Here is a 16,434-nt window from a genome sequence, read left to right on the forward strand (position 1 = left end):
GAGGTTCGTGAAAAATCTGTCTTCGAGAGAACTCTCTGATACCAAGACTCGTGTTCTCGCAAGGGGAAAGAAGTTCAACCTAACAACAACAACGCCGCCTATAGCTTTCATGGCAGCTGCTGCCGAATATGGCCTGCGTGAGTTAGACGCTTGCATCCGTGAAGAAGCCCTCCTCAATGCCAACGGCGTGCTGTACAAGGCGCACCGACGGGAGCAGTTAAATTACACGCCGCAAGTGAAAGCAGCAATTCAAAACTTCAGGGAAGAGAAGAGCATCATTGTCCTCCCTGCCGAGAAGGGGAACGAAACCGTGCTACTCGACCGCGCAGACTACGATGAGAAGGCGCTCCAGCTTCTCAACACCGGCGCATACATGATTCTGCCAAAGGACCCGACTCCCAAGATTCAGGAAAGTCTAAACAAAATGCTCTCTACGATTTTTGATAGGTATCCCGAGCCCCAAGGCCTTTACTTCGAACTCATTTGCCTGAACGAGTCAGCGCCGGACTTTCATGGCCTGCCGAAGGAGCACAAGCCAGATGTCCCCCTCCGACCCACAGTGGATTTCACCATGTCTCCGTTACGTGCGTTTTCCAACCATCTCCACCGACTGCTGTCGCCCCTAACTGGGAAAACCGACACTGTGTCCTGAATTCTGGACACTTCATCGAGCTCACATCGGGCCTCAAACTGCGGGACGACGAGAGCCTTATCTCCTTCGACGTCGTGTCGCTTTCCACAAGTGTGCCTCTGCCTCTGGCAGTGTCTGTGGCGCGGACGGACCTCTAGACTGACACGAGACTCTCCGAAAGAACGTGCCTTGAGGTGGACGAAATTTGCTGTTTACTAGAACTCTGCCTATCCAGCAGTTATTTTTCTTTTGCTGGCCGCTTCTACAGGCACACCAGAGGTACGGCTATGGGTGCTGCGGTCTTCGTCACTGTGGCAAACCTCGCAATGGAGGCGATCGAGAGATAAGCCCTGGACACTTTCTCCCCAGGACTCGTGTGTTTACCGCGGTATGTCTGTGAGTGCTTTTGTGTTGTAAAGACCAGTGAGATCGACCGTCTACACACACATCTAAACTCCATCAAACCAGCGATTCAATTCACGATTGAGCACGAGTCAGACGTCTGTTTCCCATTCCTAGCCGACTGTGCAGTAAGAAAGTCCGGCCGCCTGGACTTTCATGTGTATGGGAAGCCGACAGACACAAGCCGATACCTGGAGTTTTCATCGAGATACCCTAGTATAAAAAAGTTTTCCGTGGCTTCGGCACTCGACAGACGGGCGATCACGGTCTGCTCCTCAAAGGAGACCATCAGACAAGAGATCGAAACAATTTAAAAAGATCTGCGGAAAAATGGCTACCCAGCTAGATTTGTAAACAGCACAATCAAGAAACTTCGACGCACCCCTTCAACCCAAGACGCCGCCCCTCCCCCCACCCGTGTGTGTGTACCCTACATTAAAGGCACATGAAAGGCGAGTACTACGACAGTACGGCATAGCGGTCTCACGCAAGCCACTTTCGACCATCGGTGGCCATTCAGCTTCTACCAAATGATCGCCCCCCGAGGGAGAGGACACAGGGACTGGTTTACGAAATTCCCTTCGGTGACTGCCCCGCGTCGTACGTTGGGGAAACGAAGAACTATTTAGAGCGCCAGCGGCGCCACCGCTACAACATCGTGAAGAAGAATGTGCATGGACGCGCACTGCCTGAAGATGTCGAGAAGACAAACCGCTCCATCGACCTCGACAACAGCTCCATCCTCGGAATTGAAAGAAACTGGTGGAGGCGCCTTCTGTTAGAGTCATGCAGACGTGGCAACGTAAACCGGTCGACGGGGACCCTTCCCAGCAGCTACCTTTCGGGGTTAAGAAGGATAATCCGGGGAGCACCCGGGGGTGTTCTGGTTCGTGGGCATTCGGTTCCGCGAGACAAAAACAGTCGCCCGTGAACAAGGGACCGAGTTGGTCCCGAAACATCGGGGTTTTTGCTTTTAATAAAGCTTGGTTAGAGTTTCAAGTTGAAGTTTTTAAATCATTCCTAACCAGACGGACGTCCGTCGAAAATGTTTACATATCTTTAACAGCTGGGAAAAGTGAATCGTGGTGAATGTCGTGTCCCAGAGCGGGGACAACGGCAGGGACGTCGTGACTGAGCAGCCGTCATCGGGCCCTTGATGTTTATTCAGGGCAGAAGGAACCAGCTCAAGAAGGAGAGAAAGACGAAGGGGCATCTAGTCACCGAGAATTATAGAATTGGCAAAGATGTGGCAATGAAAGAAGTGAAAATACAACCGTGAAGGACGCATAGGCACTCTTCGAAATAGACCGCAACGCCACGCCCTGGGAGCCGTGGACCGATGAGCAGATGCTTGAGCTTCTAGAGGATGCCCTCCTCAAAAACGTCAACTCGAAGACAACTTAGCTTCGACAAAGTAGCTGACGAAGAAGACGAGAGACCAACCCAATAACTCAACGTGCAGCTCGCCGCCGCTTTAAAACAGCCATCACTTACCTTGAGCTCGAAGAACAGAGAGAACCTGCACTTTAGGTAGTGGACGTGTTGCACTTACTGGACAAAAAAGTAGGCTCAAATCTGTCGCTACAAACCCAAGAATTGTAATTTTAAGCTACATAAACCACGCAAATATTGACACAGAGTTGTATACTGGGTCACTTGGTAATAATTAAGCATGGTTGATGAAAAATGGATTTAAATAAGGTGCCGAAGAAGGTAAGAAAAATGACAGGACAAAACTAAACTCGGAAATAAATTTATTGCTTGAAACGGTGTTTTAGAGCGTGAAGGTTTTTTAGAGGTTCGTAAAAAAGTGGAGGGACATGCAGCGCGTGCTCTAGTCTTGGATGTACTAAATACGTTCGGGAGTGGCCTTAGTTTTCTATTCGAGAAATCAAAAAGAAAGGGTTCGGCAGGTCTTGGATCTCTCCTTGTGCCTGGGGGATGAGCACGCTTGTTGGTCTTTTGGCCACCGGTCGAAGAAACCAGACCTGGACTTAACGCCAGCCAATTCAAAAGTGGTAAAAAAGGCCATCGATCATAATGCAATTAAATGCAAAGGTGCAAGCCAGCTGGAGAAGTATGACGGTTGGGCACCAGTCACACAGCTGTGTTTGGAGATTTGTGTTTGTCCTTTGTCCCTCTTGTTCCCCTTATACAGGGTTTATTTTCGCCAAGAAGGGCATCGCCGTTTCGTTTTTTGGCTTGGCACTGGCGAATTCATGCCCACATATGATGAACTTCGTTTTCTTGTTTTGGGTGAAGAGACTCATCGCAAAAGGGTTCCCGCAAGCATTGTTGACGGTGGTGGCAAGCTCTCTCTTCAGAAAGTCTAAAGGTATTGAGAAAAATGTTGATTTTGACAAAAGCGAATGGTAGTGGTCCTGCACATCTACGGTGTTCCCCACAACCTGAAAAAGGTTAGAATTCGGTTTCGAGTTCCTATGATTTTTTTAGTCCCACAACAAATTAACCAAGTATGTGCTAGACTCGGTGCAAGAACTCAAAATTGAGAGATCACGTGCATCAAAAAAACATGCAAGACCGTTTTTTCATGCGTTTCGTATGTTGCGTACCGCATCCCCCTGTCTTGTGGAAAGTCCTTCGTAGGGCAGACAGGTAGGTGTCTCAGCGACATACTCCGGGAGTATACGTATTTGCTCAAAGCGACGCTGGGTGGCTTTTTAACTTTCCATTTTAGGGACTGTTGTGCCAGACCGCCTTCAGTGATTTGAGAATCTTGTGAGGGCACAGGAAGAAGGTCACGAGAGAAATTATTGAAGATTTTTACATTTCAAACTTAACGACCAGCTGTTTGAGCGATCCATCTGTCCCGTTGTCCCAAAAAGAACTTAAAATCTTCAATGAAGTGTCCGGTATAATGTTGATACAACCTGAAATCACGTTTCGCCTGATTACGAGCACCCGGGATAACCAGTGTTTGGGTGTAAGGATGCTTTCGGGCGAAGATATGATTAGAACTGTATTGTTTTTCTTCTTTGCCTATTTCGAGCAATAAATTTAGTCGCGACTTTAGATAAGTTTTGTCGTATTTGTTGCTTTCTTCGTCCCCGTTTTTTTAACCTGATTTTCACTAACCATTTTGTATGTAATGATTGCCGTTGCTGAGCTTGTTAATAAGTGCGTTTTGGGATTGATTACTTATTGTGAACGAGTCCCATTATAGACAATTTTCTAAAGAATCGAGACGTCCATGTTGACAAGACATGACTGTAAAAAATAATATACAACTTTAACTCTGGCAGCCTTGCTCCACCGTATGTACATCAAACCAACCACGTCAGTCACCGCCTGTCATGCATGCACTTCTGTTTCGAAGTTCAAAAAATGTCTTGCCGTTAGTCTTTGTGATAGTCAAGGTGAAGGATGATGTTTATACGCCATACAGGTTTTTACGTTATTCAACATTTATTCTACTTTGAGTCAGTCTTCAATGTCCTTCCCTATTGAAAATTCCATCAAGATACGTAATTTGGGACGCTGACTGCCAGTGAGCAGCCTTGGTGGAACGTGATGGACCATCAGACGTCATCTGATGGTCCATCAGATGACGTCTGACTGCCACTGCCAAGGGAATTTCATCAACAAGGGCAGCATTTATATAAGAGTAAAGCTTTACGCACTCATAAATATCGCCAAATGCCTCGATAAAACAAAATGTTCGAGAAAAAAAAAAAGAAAAAAAAAAGCAGCACCACCGCGGATCAAACCCGCGACCGCTTGCGAAAACATATCGGACACCTTAACCGTTACGCTACGCCACCGCTACAGAAACTCGATTTGACTATTCGTTTTATACGAGATCCTTCGGCTGCAAATGCAGTTAAGCCGTCAGCATGTTATGCAAAGCACTAGTACATCACTCGCCGTACTTCAGTTCTACTCACCTGCCATGTAGAGTACTTTCGCGTCGTAGAACGATCCTTTTGTTCGCGCGTCATCGGCCCATAGACCTGGTACACCTTGTCGTCTTCAACTACACCGCTAAAGTCCCTTACATCGTCGGAACTCACAACAGGCTGGGTCTTGTCGAGTACAAATTCTACTAAAACATAAGACGTTGTAGAGCCCCGGCAGGATCGACAGGTTGGAGCAAGCGGGCAAACAAGACGAGTCGAGAGCGATCGTTCATTAAAGCTCGGCGAAGCCTCTATGGGCGAAGCGAAGTGCGAAGTGTCGTGTTCGGCGCTTCGGCGGGCTTCTGATCAAGGTTGTCGGTCGGTTGCGTGTCATATCTCTAACGTCAGCGGTTTTACGGGCTCACGTCCCGAAATCGTCTTCTCGTGCATAGATTACTTTTCGTATTCATAGATTTGACGAAATAGTGGTATCCGAACGAACTTCGCGTCCTTTGACCGTACTTCTGTCTGCACGTCAAAGCTTTCTGACGTACAGTCAGAGACAATCGATGTACAGTCAGAATCACCACCAGGACATCCTGATGGCATTTCGCGGCGGCCGACTGCCACCAGGAAACCATCAGAAAGCCGACAAGCGGGGACTGACTGGAGTTTGTCTGTCGGTCAGAGTAACTTGTTGGCCAATCAGACATGCTTGACGTACAGTCAGGCACAGTCAGCGGTCCACTAGAAAACACTGACTGCCAAACAGCGTTACATTGATGGATTTTTCCTTCGGGTTGTTTCACGAATGAAGACGCAGAATAATGAACTGTAACGACCAATATTTTTCTGAACATAATTCACTGTGTCCACCAACTGCTATAAAAAAATAAAAGAAACGACCAGTCCCCTTTTTTAGTTGCAGCTCTTCACTTTAGCAGCTATTTTTATGATTGTTTGCTTAAATCTGTGTGGCTCTGTATAACCTCGACATTCTAATATATTATGGGGTTCAGGATAGGATACAATACTGCTCGCACTAAGTGTATAGTTCACGATTAAGAGGGAGAGGGACAAAAAGTAAGTGCTTTATTTCTTCGTGTAATTAATTTTACACTATCTCATCTTAAGAAAGCAATCGGTGAATTTCCTCCCACCGTATTAAATGAGAGCCAAAGACCGAGCGCACTTCAAGAACAGAGAACACGCAAACACCGGCGCGCACACTTGAAGGACATAGTCCCGGCACATCTAATACACTTTATAGGTTTGGCTGATGATAAGACATTCACAAATAATGACGAATGGCATGACGTTGCGCTTTTGACATTGCTTGATTAGCCTTTTCGCCTCGTGGTGATTGCTGCTCTCGAACTTAAGGTGAAACGAAGGATAGTCACCTTGCTTGTTTGATTTTCTTTGCCAAGCCGGTTTGCTGTACCCGGGATATTTGGGAATATAACAGTCATGAGGTCTTGATTTACGATTTCTATTCAATTGGATGGTTACTACGAGTACCAGTGGGAGCGACACTAGTCACAATATTAATCTCTTAATTTTTTTGTATTTATTTATTCATTTCAAATACCCCTCAAGGTAAGTGCATTGTAGAACGAAAGCGATATAAAAATAACTATAAAGTGGACATATTAGTGAACATATTTTCAAACAAAACAATATCAGTGTCGTTAGCAGTCAAGGCGTGAAGGTATTTCCAGTCTATCGATGTTTTGGGCATAAAATTTAAATAACGAATTTCTAAAATGTTTGACACCAAGCCTATAGCTTTGGCATAGCATTGATTAATAATTGCTGTTTAAAATTGATAGAGAAATCTGCCGACGAGTTCATAGTAGACCAATTATTATTTTGGCCAAGTACCTTAAAGCAGAGAAGCAATGTTCTTCCGTCACTGCATCTCATCATGGCGGCCCCGAATCGAGCAAATCAAGCTCAGTAAGGCTTAACGAGGACGCTACGTCTATTGTACGGGGCGAGACGAGCAGCACATAAAAGCGTAACACGAGGTTCCGGCGAACTGTATTTATTTCCAAAACCAACTCCCTCCCCCCCCCCCCCAGGTAAAGGAACTGGCCTTTCAAAAGCACTCCTGCAGTATTCTCGTCGTCTGCACCGGGATGTTGAGCGGAGACAACCCATACCCAGTTCCTTCGCGCACTTTACGCCTTACCTTTACTATTCCTCGAGCCACAATTCCTTCGCCAACCGCACATCCCGGAGGAGTGGTAAACCATTCAAGAAACCAAAAGCCGCTCTCAAATGAGCAAATTCGAAGCGTTTGTCATTGCTGTAGGGTAACCAGAAATTATCGCGAAGTGTGAAAGAAGGTTAAATCGCTCGCCACCAGATGGCAGGGTGAAGCAGAGTAATTGCAAGTAGCTAGGCTAGGTGGCGCTAGGTATTGCCCAATCCATGTGCTCCAAATATATTTTTATTTGCTCACGCCACCATTGCGCTTCGAGCCCTTCGGGCACCTTCGGACACACTGTTAGATATATTACGCATACTACAAGCATCAGTTTAAGATTTACATTGAGCGCATATACATACACATGCACTCCACATGCAAACGTCAATAAAACATGACACTTACCCAATAACTACTTCCGGGCTCTTCGTTTTTTTTTGTAATTTTTATACTCGTCGTATCGAAGGTACGAAATTTCTCGGTGGAAACCTAGGCAGTAATCAATATTCCCAGCATGTTGATTTTTACAGCAGAGCTATTAAGGGATAGTTTCCCCAGTTTCGTGTCCGGTACCAAATAAATGTCGTCACAAAACTTCACAAAACTCTGGACAGCTACCACCATCTATGAGCGACGGCGACAGCCAGATAACCAGTCTGGTTACCGCCGTCGCTCATAGATGGCGGCAAACTTTTCAGTTAACATAGAAGAATGGATAGTTGGGCGAGTTGGTGGGAATTCATCGTAGGAGACAGCGCGAAAAGCTGACAAGGACGAAGAAAAAGCACACGTGACGAGGGCAGAGCTACTCATGTGTTTATTCCTCGTCCTCGTCTGTTTTGCACGCTGTTTCCTACGTTCTTATCAGTTGCGATATGGACTCACGATGGGTCGGCCGCGTGCCCTTTCTTTGGGGAAAGAAGACCGGGTGCGGAAGGAGCGGCGACTTACGCAGCAGTGCGAATGGGTTCGCAACCACCGCGAAGCCGCTGTCGCCTAGAGTTCCACTGCGTCGAGCGCTTCAGGTTCTCTTGCGAAAAAAGAGCACATCGCTCGCCTCGGAAGCTGGCGCCGAGAACAGAAGCTACAGCTCCTATGCTCTTCCTTCTTCACCAAAAAGGAAAGGCTAAAAGTTTTTTTTTTTTTTTTGTCAGTAATGTCATAACTCTGAGATTATATTGAGCTTCTCAAGGGATGAAACTCTTTGTGAAAAGTAAACGCTCATGCCGCAACTATTTGAAAGCAAATAAAACAAGCCGCTCCAATCCGGTTTCAAGCTGTGTGTTTGGTTCCCGGCACGGCACGTCGTAGCCAATTTTTGTACTGTATTATTTAGTTTTCTATTTGTGTTGTTCGCGTGCGGCTGCAATCGTCGTCTTGAATTAACCTCTGTAGAGAAGGTATTCACTCAGCTGTAAGCGATGCCTCACGGGCAGGGAAATCGCTTTCGATCAACTTAAAGCCAGTCAAAGCCGCGACTTGCTGTGCTGAGCTCAAAACCTTTTATCGCTCATCCCAGCGCTCCAATTGGAGGGCAGTTTTTCTAGGAACCGCATTGTGTTTAACCAAGATAATAAAGAATAGCCTTATTTTGAGCGGCGATTTTACCTACCATATTTTCTTAATCCTAAACTTCTAAACTGTAAATAAACGTACTTTCCGTCACATTTCCATACTGTTCAGTCTATGTCCACGAGCGGAATCGCTCTCGGGTTGGAGACAACAGAACATTGCAGACGGCAGTCACATTAGCCACTGTACGATAGGAGCTATGGTTCAGACCAGCGCTCCAGCATGACTAGCCGCAGGTCGATCCAGCGAAACGTAATCCCTCAAGCGGTGTTAAAGCACATTAATTCAAAGCGGAATGTCAACCTGCAACACACTGCCCCCCCTGATCCCAGCCTGACCAGCGGCATCAATGCCGGACCATTTACGTCATCTCATCTCGGTGTTACGTTAATGATACGCGAACACAGAGTCAGTCACATCGATGATAATTCCAGTATTCTGTTCAAAACGCACAACACTGCCATCGCGGTGATGCTGCTATGTTGTTGTCACGCAGAAATACAGAACCACCTTGACTGCCGGTTCGCACTGGGCATCGGAAAACAGAACTGAACTCAGAACAGGAGGTACCCAGGCCCGAGGCTTCAAAATCTCCCTGTCTTGGACGCAGTTTCCGCGGTTTTTATAACGTCGTCAAAATTGACACGTCCTTCCGGAATCCGAAGGCGGCCTTCTTAGCCCAGTGTACGTAGCCCTGCTGGCACTGCTCAGGAGCTTCGCTGTGTTTCTAGCGGCTTGGCTTGCTCATATGATAAAATTAGTGGTAAAAAACATCGATGCAACCGAAATGCTCTGCACGTTTGGACTGGGTGACGAAATTACAGGCGGCCATCCCTGGCGCTGAAGCACAGTGAACTACCAACATTTATTAAACAACGAGCGCGATGTGCTCGAAAAATGAATTTGAAAGAAGATGAGGCGGTAGGGCGAAACCCTTAATCCGCCTGCCTGGAAAAGGAGAAAAACGCCTCGTTCCTCCCTTCTTGTGTCCGCTTGGGGGCGAGTCAGTAGAATGGAGGAAAACGCGCCGTTGCAACTTTTTCCCTTCTTTTTCTTACCTTAGAGTGTAGGTAATAAAAATAAAAAATAATGGGGTTTTATTTTTACCTGGTACATCTTAGGTACCTTTTCTGGTCTTTTCACAAAGCAACTACCACAATTTTAACTTAAGCACAGACTTTGTCATATATCTTGTTACATTTATCTACACGAATGTAAGTCTTTCAATGGCAGTTGTGAAGTATAATTAAGCTTGGTTTCGAAGAACTGGAGCCGCAGGAGCTCTTGAATTTCGGACCGTTCTATTTACTGGTTTTATATGACAAACGGATACCTCTGTTGAAAAAAAGCCTTCCTCAACTTACAGTAAAACATTTCTGAGTTCAAGAGACTTGATAATATGATCGAGCGTATGCAATGGCTTTTCCCATATTGGCAAGTCAGTGCTGACGAAAGGGAAAGAGCAATCGGAAGAGGTTGCAAAGTGTTGGAAGTGAAATTTGTGAGAAACATATATTTTATTATGATTTTTACCAGAAGGTCTAAATGCTGTTGTCAAAGATAACCAGAAATTATCACAAGGAATTCGGGCTACAATAAATTTAACTACTATTTTGATGTTGTAATATCCTTGGCATCGCTCGATGTCACTAGCGCAGTTCGCTCTACTGAAATCACCTGTGAAACTCGACATGCGTCTTTGTACCTCCCCTATCTTGTCTCTGGTCTCAGACACGTAGGCAAACTCTTGCTTTATAAAATCGTTATGTTGTGGAAGAAAGCACAAGGGGGTAATAGTCCGAAAGAATGCGGATGACGAAAAACAATTTTCATGTTTTTTTATTAAAACTTTGCTCCAGAGACACATTTGGGAGAGCCGGCACGTTGCTGAAGGTTTCTACGTGTTAGTGGCATTTTATTAGACCAACCCGTGATTTACTTACAACCTACATGCAATACATTCTGATCTTGTTGGTTTTACGCGGATAAACTATTATATAAATAATGACCTGCTTTCAGACGAAAACGATCGATTATGATTTTCACATTGATCTGCATTTGGCCAGCGTTTCGTTGATTGTTACTTGTGGTCGATTGCTTCACTGCACTTTTAGGTAGTTTTTAGGTCTTTCAAATAAAGAAGGCGCATGTCTGCTCTTTACTCTAAAGTAGACTGCTAAAGATCAGCAATGAAGCTTCATTGGAAAAGCTCGTGTTTTCATTTTGGCTCCCCATGTCCACGCTGATACACAACTAAACTAATAACCTTGCTTAAAATCGACATTCCATATTGTGTCTGGTGAGTGCTTTAGTGCCACCCAGGAGAATTGAGGACTATAACGGCTCTATCAGTGCTCACAAAGTGTTATACGAAACTAAACAAATGTAATTAATTACGATAAGAGCACCATTTACATGGCAAGACTTTCAAGAGTTAATTATATAAAAACTTAATAACGGTGAAAACAACTATTTTTCATATGCGAATAACAAACATATTTTTTGAACTTCAGAAATCATGCGCAGGAGTACACCTTGGTCATCGAGGCAGAGGTACATGCTTCCCCATGGTCGGGAGCTGGTGGCAATCTGGGGGTTTTACTTGATTTTGTTGTTAGCTGAACTCAGTGCTGCAAAATCATTATTGGGTGAGTCATATAGTCAGAGTATCATTTGAATAGTTTTGCACCGTATAATGTTGACTAATTCATGCCTGTCAGCCTCAAACCTGTTATGAGTATAAGTAAAGAATTAAAATATTAATAATAAAATCATTCATATCTTATGTCAAGATAAATAATTCCATTTCCTTTCAAATTGTACCAGATTTGTCCCCCAAAAAAGTGTGTGGAACAGAAGCCTGCAAAGAAAGAGGTGAGAATGCTTAGATGCAACTGGAACTTATCGTCCTTCGTCCGTCTTTGAACTGCCTCTAGTTCCTTAATGCATAGCCAACTCGCCAAATTTTCAACTGTACAACAATGTAACTGACTCTTTATTGCAGCAGCACATAACGTTGGCTGCTTTATACAAAGTAGTGATGAAGTCACCTACGTGAAGCGCTCGTAAAAGTAGCTAGCGTTTTTGTGTAAACAATTTTCTGATTGATAGGACATCCGTAACATCTGCAAATGCGTCCTAAATGAAAGTTATTGAGAATAACGCGTTCAGTTTAGGATGACGTTAGCGCTATCATAACAAGGCTATACTTTAACCTTGGTGCCTCTGCTAAAGGGGTACTTAAGCATTTTCTTCATAGTCCTCGATTTGCCTGAAATTTTTCTAAACATGTCAACAAACTTCGATAAAATAGTAAATAATTGGGTCAAAATAAGTAAATTGGGTCAGAATAATTTTGTTTTTGCGAAGTTATTGATATCACAATTCTGACCCTGACCGTGTTTTTCAAAGTGAAAATCTCTACTGGAAGCAATAGAAAAGTGATTTAGGAGGAAGGCGGAAATTCAGTCCTTGGACTGTAGACTTTTTTTTTCCAACTGATTACAGACTGTTTCATGGTGTCAAATGAATGCTTTGGAAGCTCACTCCAGAACCCACGCCGCAGCAGGGAACGAATGTTCGGCATAGTCCATATTTACGCTGCCCTCTCGACCTTCAAGCTGCATTTTCCTGGCGTCACGACATTAAAAAGAGCGTGTATAGTTGAATGTCAGTTTTCACATCATTTTCTCGGGCCGATTTCGCAATAACTATTCCGAATTTCGCGATACCAAAGGCAGGTGATTCCGACAATATAGCTAGTTGAGGTAACTAAACAAATCGCCGGAGTACCCTGTTAAGGTCAGAGAGCATCGCAACGTTCACCTCATGCTAACGCTGCGGTAGTTGTAACTAGTAGCGCCGTGGCTCAAAATATGTGAAATATTGTTATAGATTAACTATAGGCTCGTGAAAAACAGAGGACAGGAAATTAGGCACCAGGCATAGGCATCGAATGACTGCTTAGAAAATAAGACAAGACTCCCGGCGAAAATCTACCACAACGTGAATATGTCATTGCCAAACCATGAAAAGAAGACCAAAATCAAGTGCTGTAGCAACACAATGGCGTTGGGCTACTTTATTCTAAACAAAAAACATATTTTCTACAAATTACGTACTTTTCGCTTATATTTTCTTACATAGCATGAGCATTCAGAACGCTAGCGCTTCTTCGTCGTTGCAAAAAGAAGCTAAGGGGATAATCCCACGCGCATGTATAAGTTCGCAGGTTAGAGAATTCAACTTCCTAACCATTGCTGAGGAAGATTAATGTTTGGGGATTGAGTGCACAATAAATATGTTTATGATCCGAATCCGGGGGCTTTGGTCTTTCTCTATACAATAAAAGGTCGCGCATGAGGGGAGTGAAATAATTTGCTGATCTAGTGGGATCGTATATATTTATATATTTACAATGTTGTCAGCCTCCTCTATCCCATCCAGGGAAAGACTGGGTGCGTTTTACGCTGTATAAAATACCGCTGAAAAGAAGGTGTAAAAAAATTATTTTAAATATTTAACACGAAACAGTTCATAGCATTAAAATGGGATGTATAAGACAAAAGCGTTTTACTATGTTTTGCCGAGCGTTTTACTGTGCTTTGAAAAACCCTTCAATTTTGACGCGTATTCTGGTTTCGGATTCTTCTCCAAGCGCATCTTGGCGGCAGCTGCCCTGCCCTCCGAAGGTCGAAGCGCGGAACCAAGGTTAGACAATTCGCCAGTCTCGCCCCGCCTCTCTTCTCTTTCTTGTAAAAAGACAAAGAAGTTTAGCGCGCGCGCGCGCGGCCAGGCGATAGGAAAACCTTGTTGTTCAAAAGAGGAAAGAGCATGACATTGCAAGATTGAGCTTTGACTTTTGGCTTACCTTCGCCATGCGAAGAATGACTCGAGTTTCAAAGTGCGATCTCACTGAAGCTGGGATATTCCTCGCACAGCTCTATCGCGCTTAACATGTTTACGGTACTTATCAAGCAGCGACGGAGTTGTAATTTTGCAGGCATTGTTTCTTAGTGCAGGTGGTTTCTTTGCAACCAATCTTTATTGACATAACTTATTTACGCGATAAGACAATTAGAAATTTAGAAATCGCATACCGAATCGCGGATTTCTCCTTTACAAATAAAGTTAGAATTACATTTTTTGCATTCATTTTGTCACGGCAGTAATATTGTTCTCTAAAGCCCTTTTTTGTTAAGTCAATTTTAAAATAGGCTTAAAATTAACCATCAGATTAACAAACAGTATAATTTTTAAGCCTAATTTATAATTTATATATCAAAAGAGGGCTTCATACAAAACAGGCCCACAGACAATATAAATAGAAAAATGGTAATCCTAACTTCATTAGCAAAGGGGACATCTGCGATCTGGTGTACGATTTGCAAAATTATAATTTTTCTTATCATCTTCTGATCTTAAAGTTTGGTGGTAATGTACCCATCAATATTAAAAAAGTCATGTGAAACGACAGTTCTGTAGCTGCTTTTTAAGTACCGTAAAGACGAAAAGCTAAACACCAAAAGTTAAAATGGCGTTCGTGGGACCGCCACCTTCAGAGAGGTCTAAAACACACCACTCGACTGACGAAATAAAATAGTAATGAAAGGCCTCATGAAATGTAAGATTTTGGTGGCCACGTAAGACAAAGCGCTAAGCGGATCATCAGATAAAAATAGCTTGTTTTCTATTTCTTGCGATTGTGCCGGTTTTATTTGCTTATTTGGCTAAAATATGTTAGTTCATTTATTGCGGTTTTAGTTTCTGAACTAGTGCTCTGTGCGCCATTTCACTTTATATAATCAGTGTAAAATGACAACACAAGTTCATACGTTAGAGCAAGAAAAGTGTATTTACGCGGAATGATTTCGAAAATTTCACGTAATGCCTAGTTTCTTCCGTACAATTTTCACTGACCATACTTTAGTTTTAATTCCTTTTTTCTAAAGTAGAGAGGCGTTCTTTTGAAATGAGATATGTTGGTAATTAAGAAGTTTTATTTATTTTAAAGGGTAGTATTAAAAGGGAAAAGATAGTTTAAAACAATAATCTATAAATATAGTCGTAATCTTGTTTCCCAAATGTGAAACACAGGATATGAGACACTTCACAATAATAATAAAGTACGACACATAATGTGTGGCTATTAATTAGTTCTTATTTAATTAATCTAATAAAACTAAACTACAATGTCTAGGAAGATTGACACCAAAAGTTCAAAAAATAAAGTTAGTTGCTCGTATTTACATTACAAAGACTCTTAGACAAATTTGTACCCTTTTAACTGGTAAGTCTTGAGAGATTTAAAATGTTGTTCATTTTTTTACAAATTGGGATCGAGAGTGTAGGACGCAGAACAGTATCGCATATCTGCGATTTCTTTTTAAAGGTACTGTTCAAAAAGGTCTCCGTCGACCGCTATGCACCACTGGCACCTACTGACGACGCTGGAGGTTGCACTGGGAAGTACGTCATTGGGAATATTGCGACAGACGTCACAGATTTTTCCTCCAGTGCATCTGGTGTAGCGGTCTCTGTCACATACACGCGGTCCTTGATATAACCCCACAAGAAAAAGTCCAATGGAGTGAAGTCAGGCGATCGGGCTGGCCATGAGACGGGCCCACCGCGCCCGATCCATTTTTCTGGGAAGTTCGCACGAAGCCAGATTTGCATCTTGTGGTGAGCATGTGGTGGAGCACCGTCGTGCTGGAACCACTGTTGAACGCTGTCTGCCAGAGTGCGAGTGGCCTGGTACTCGTCGATGGGACCCTTGAAGATACCTGCAAGATAGCGTTGCCCGTTGAGGGATCTTTCATAAAAAAACGGGACCAAGAAGGACTTTTCCCCTGATAGCGCACCACACGTTGCAGGACCACTGGTATTGATTTTTGGTCCTCCACACCCAGTGAGGGTTCTCGGCGTTCCAGTAATGTGCGTTGTGCAGGTTAACCTGCGAATTTCTGGCGATGTTTGCTTCGGCTGTCCATAGGATTTTCTCGGTGAAGTGTGGGTCTTCCTCCACTTGATTTAAGACAGTTTGAAAAATCGAGACGGTTATGGAGGTCACGCGTTTCGAGCTTCTGGTGCAGTTATGCATAGAAAGGGTGCATACCTTCGTGGTGCAGAATCCTCCACACGCTTGTCGCTGAAATTCCTGCTGCGGCACTGATACCACGCACACGCGTGAAAGTTCAGAGAGGCGTAGGCCGAAATGCTTACATAGGAATATGTGTTTGAAGTCGTGGCGACACTTGGGGGAACGGTGAAAAGACCCGTGGAGACGTAGATGTTCATAGTTACTGAAGATTGTTGACCCGCTAGGATGTTTCCCCGGGTATCTGGTTGAGAAGAGCGCTGCGGCGTTTCTCCTGTTTCAGTGTGCTTGTCCTAAAGCCCATATCATATTCGCCCTTTCTTCGTTTAAATAAGACGCCATCCGTAATTGTAAATCTGAGTGTACTGAAGTTGCTGACACAAGCTGAAGCTGAAAACAAATAGAATAAATTTGAACTCTCTTGGGGCGCGCGTATCGGATGTCTTTCGGTGATATTGCACTTTGAAACTCGAGTAACGGTGACATCGTACTTTGAAACTCGAGTCATTCTTCGCATAGCGGAGGTGAACCAAAAGTCAAAGCTCAATCTTGCAATGTCATGTTCTTTCCTCTTTCGAACAACAAGGCTTTCCTATCGCCTGGCCGATCGCACGCGCGCGCGTTCCACTTTTTTTTTGTTTTTTTACGCGAGAGGGAAGGG

General features: G+C 44.0%; 1 protein-coding gene across 1 annotated transcript in view; it reads left to right on the forward strand.

Annotated features, from left to right (window-relative positions):
- The first annotated feature begins 2,576 nt into the window (after window positions 1-2,576).
- The window catches only part of LOC120841965 (neprilysin-1-like), a 171,987-nt gene continuing 158,129 nt past the window's right edge, over window positions 2,577-16,434 (forward strand). Inside the window, exons 1-3 of the mRNA XM_040212953.1 lie at window positions 2,577-2,592; window positions 11,185-11,322; window positions 11,501-11,548. Of these exons, the coding sequence (XP_040068887.1) occupies window positions 11,193-11,322; window positions 11,501-11,548 (178 nt within the window). The 5' untranslated portion in view covers window positions 2,577-2,592; window positions 11,185-11,192. The remainder of the gene's footprint in view (window positions 2,593-11,184; window positions 11,323-11,500; window positions 11,549-16,434) is intronic.

This window comes from Ixodes scapularis, unplaced genomic scaffold (genome assembly GCF_016920785.2).
Source record: "Ixodes scapularis isolate PalLabHiFi unplaced genomic scaffold, ASM1692078v2 PGA_scaffold1__304_contigs__length_218370807, whole genome shotgun sequence".
Lineage (NCBI taxonomy): Eukaryota > Metazoa > Arthropoda > Arachnida > Ixodida > Ixodidae > Ixodes > Ixodes scapularis.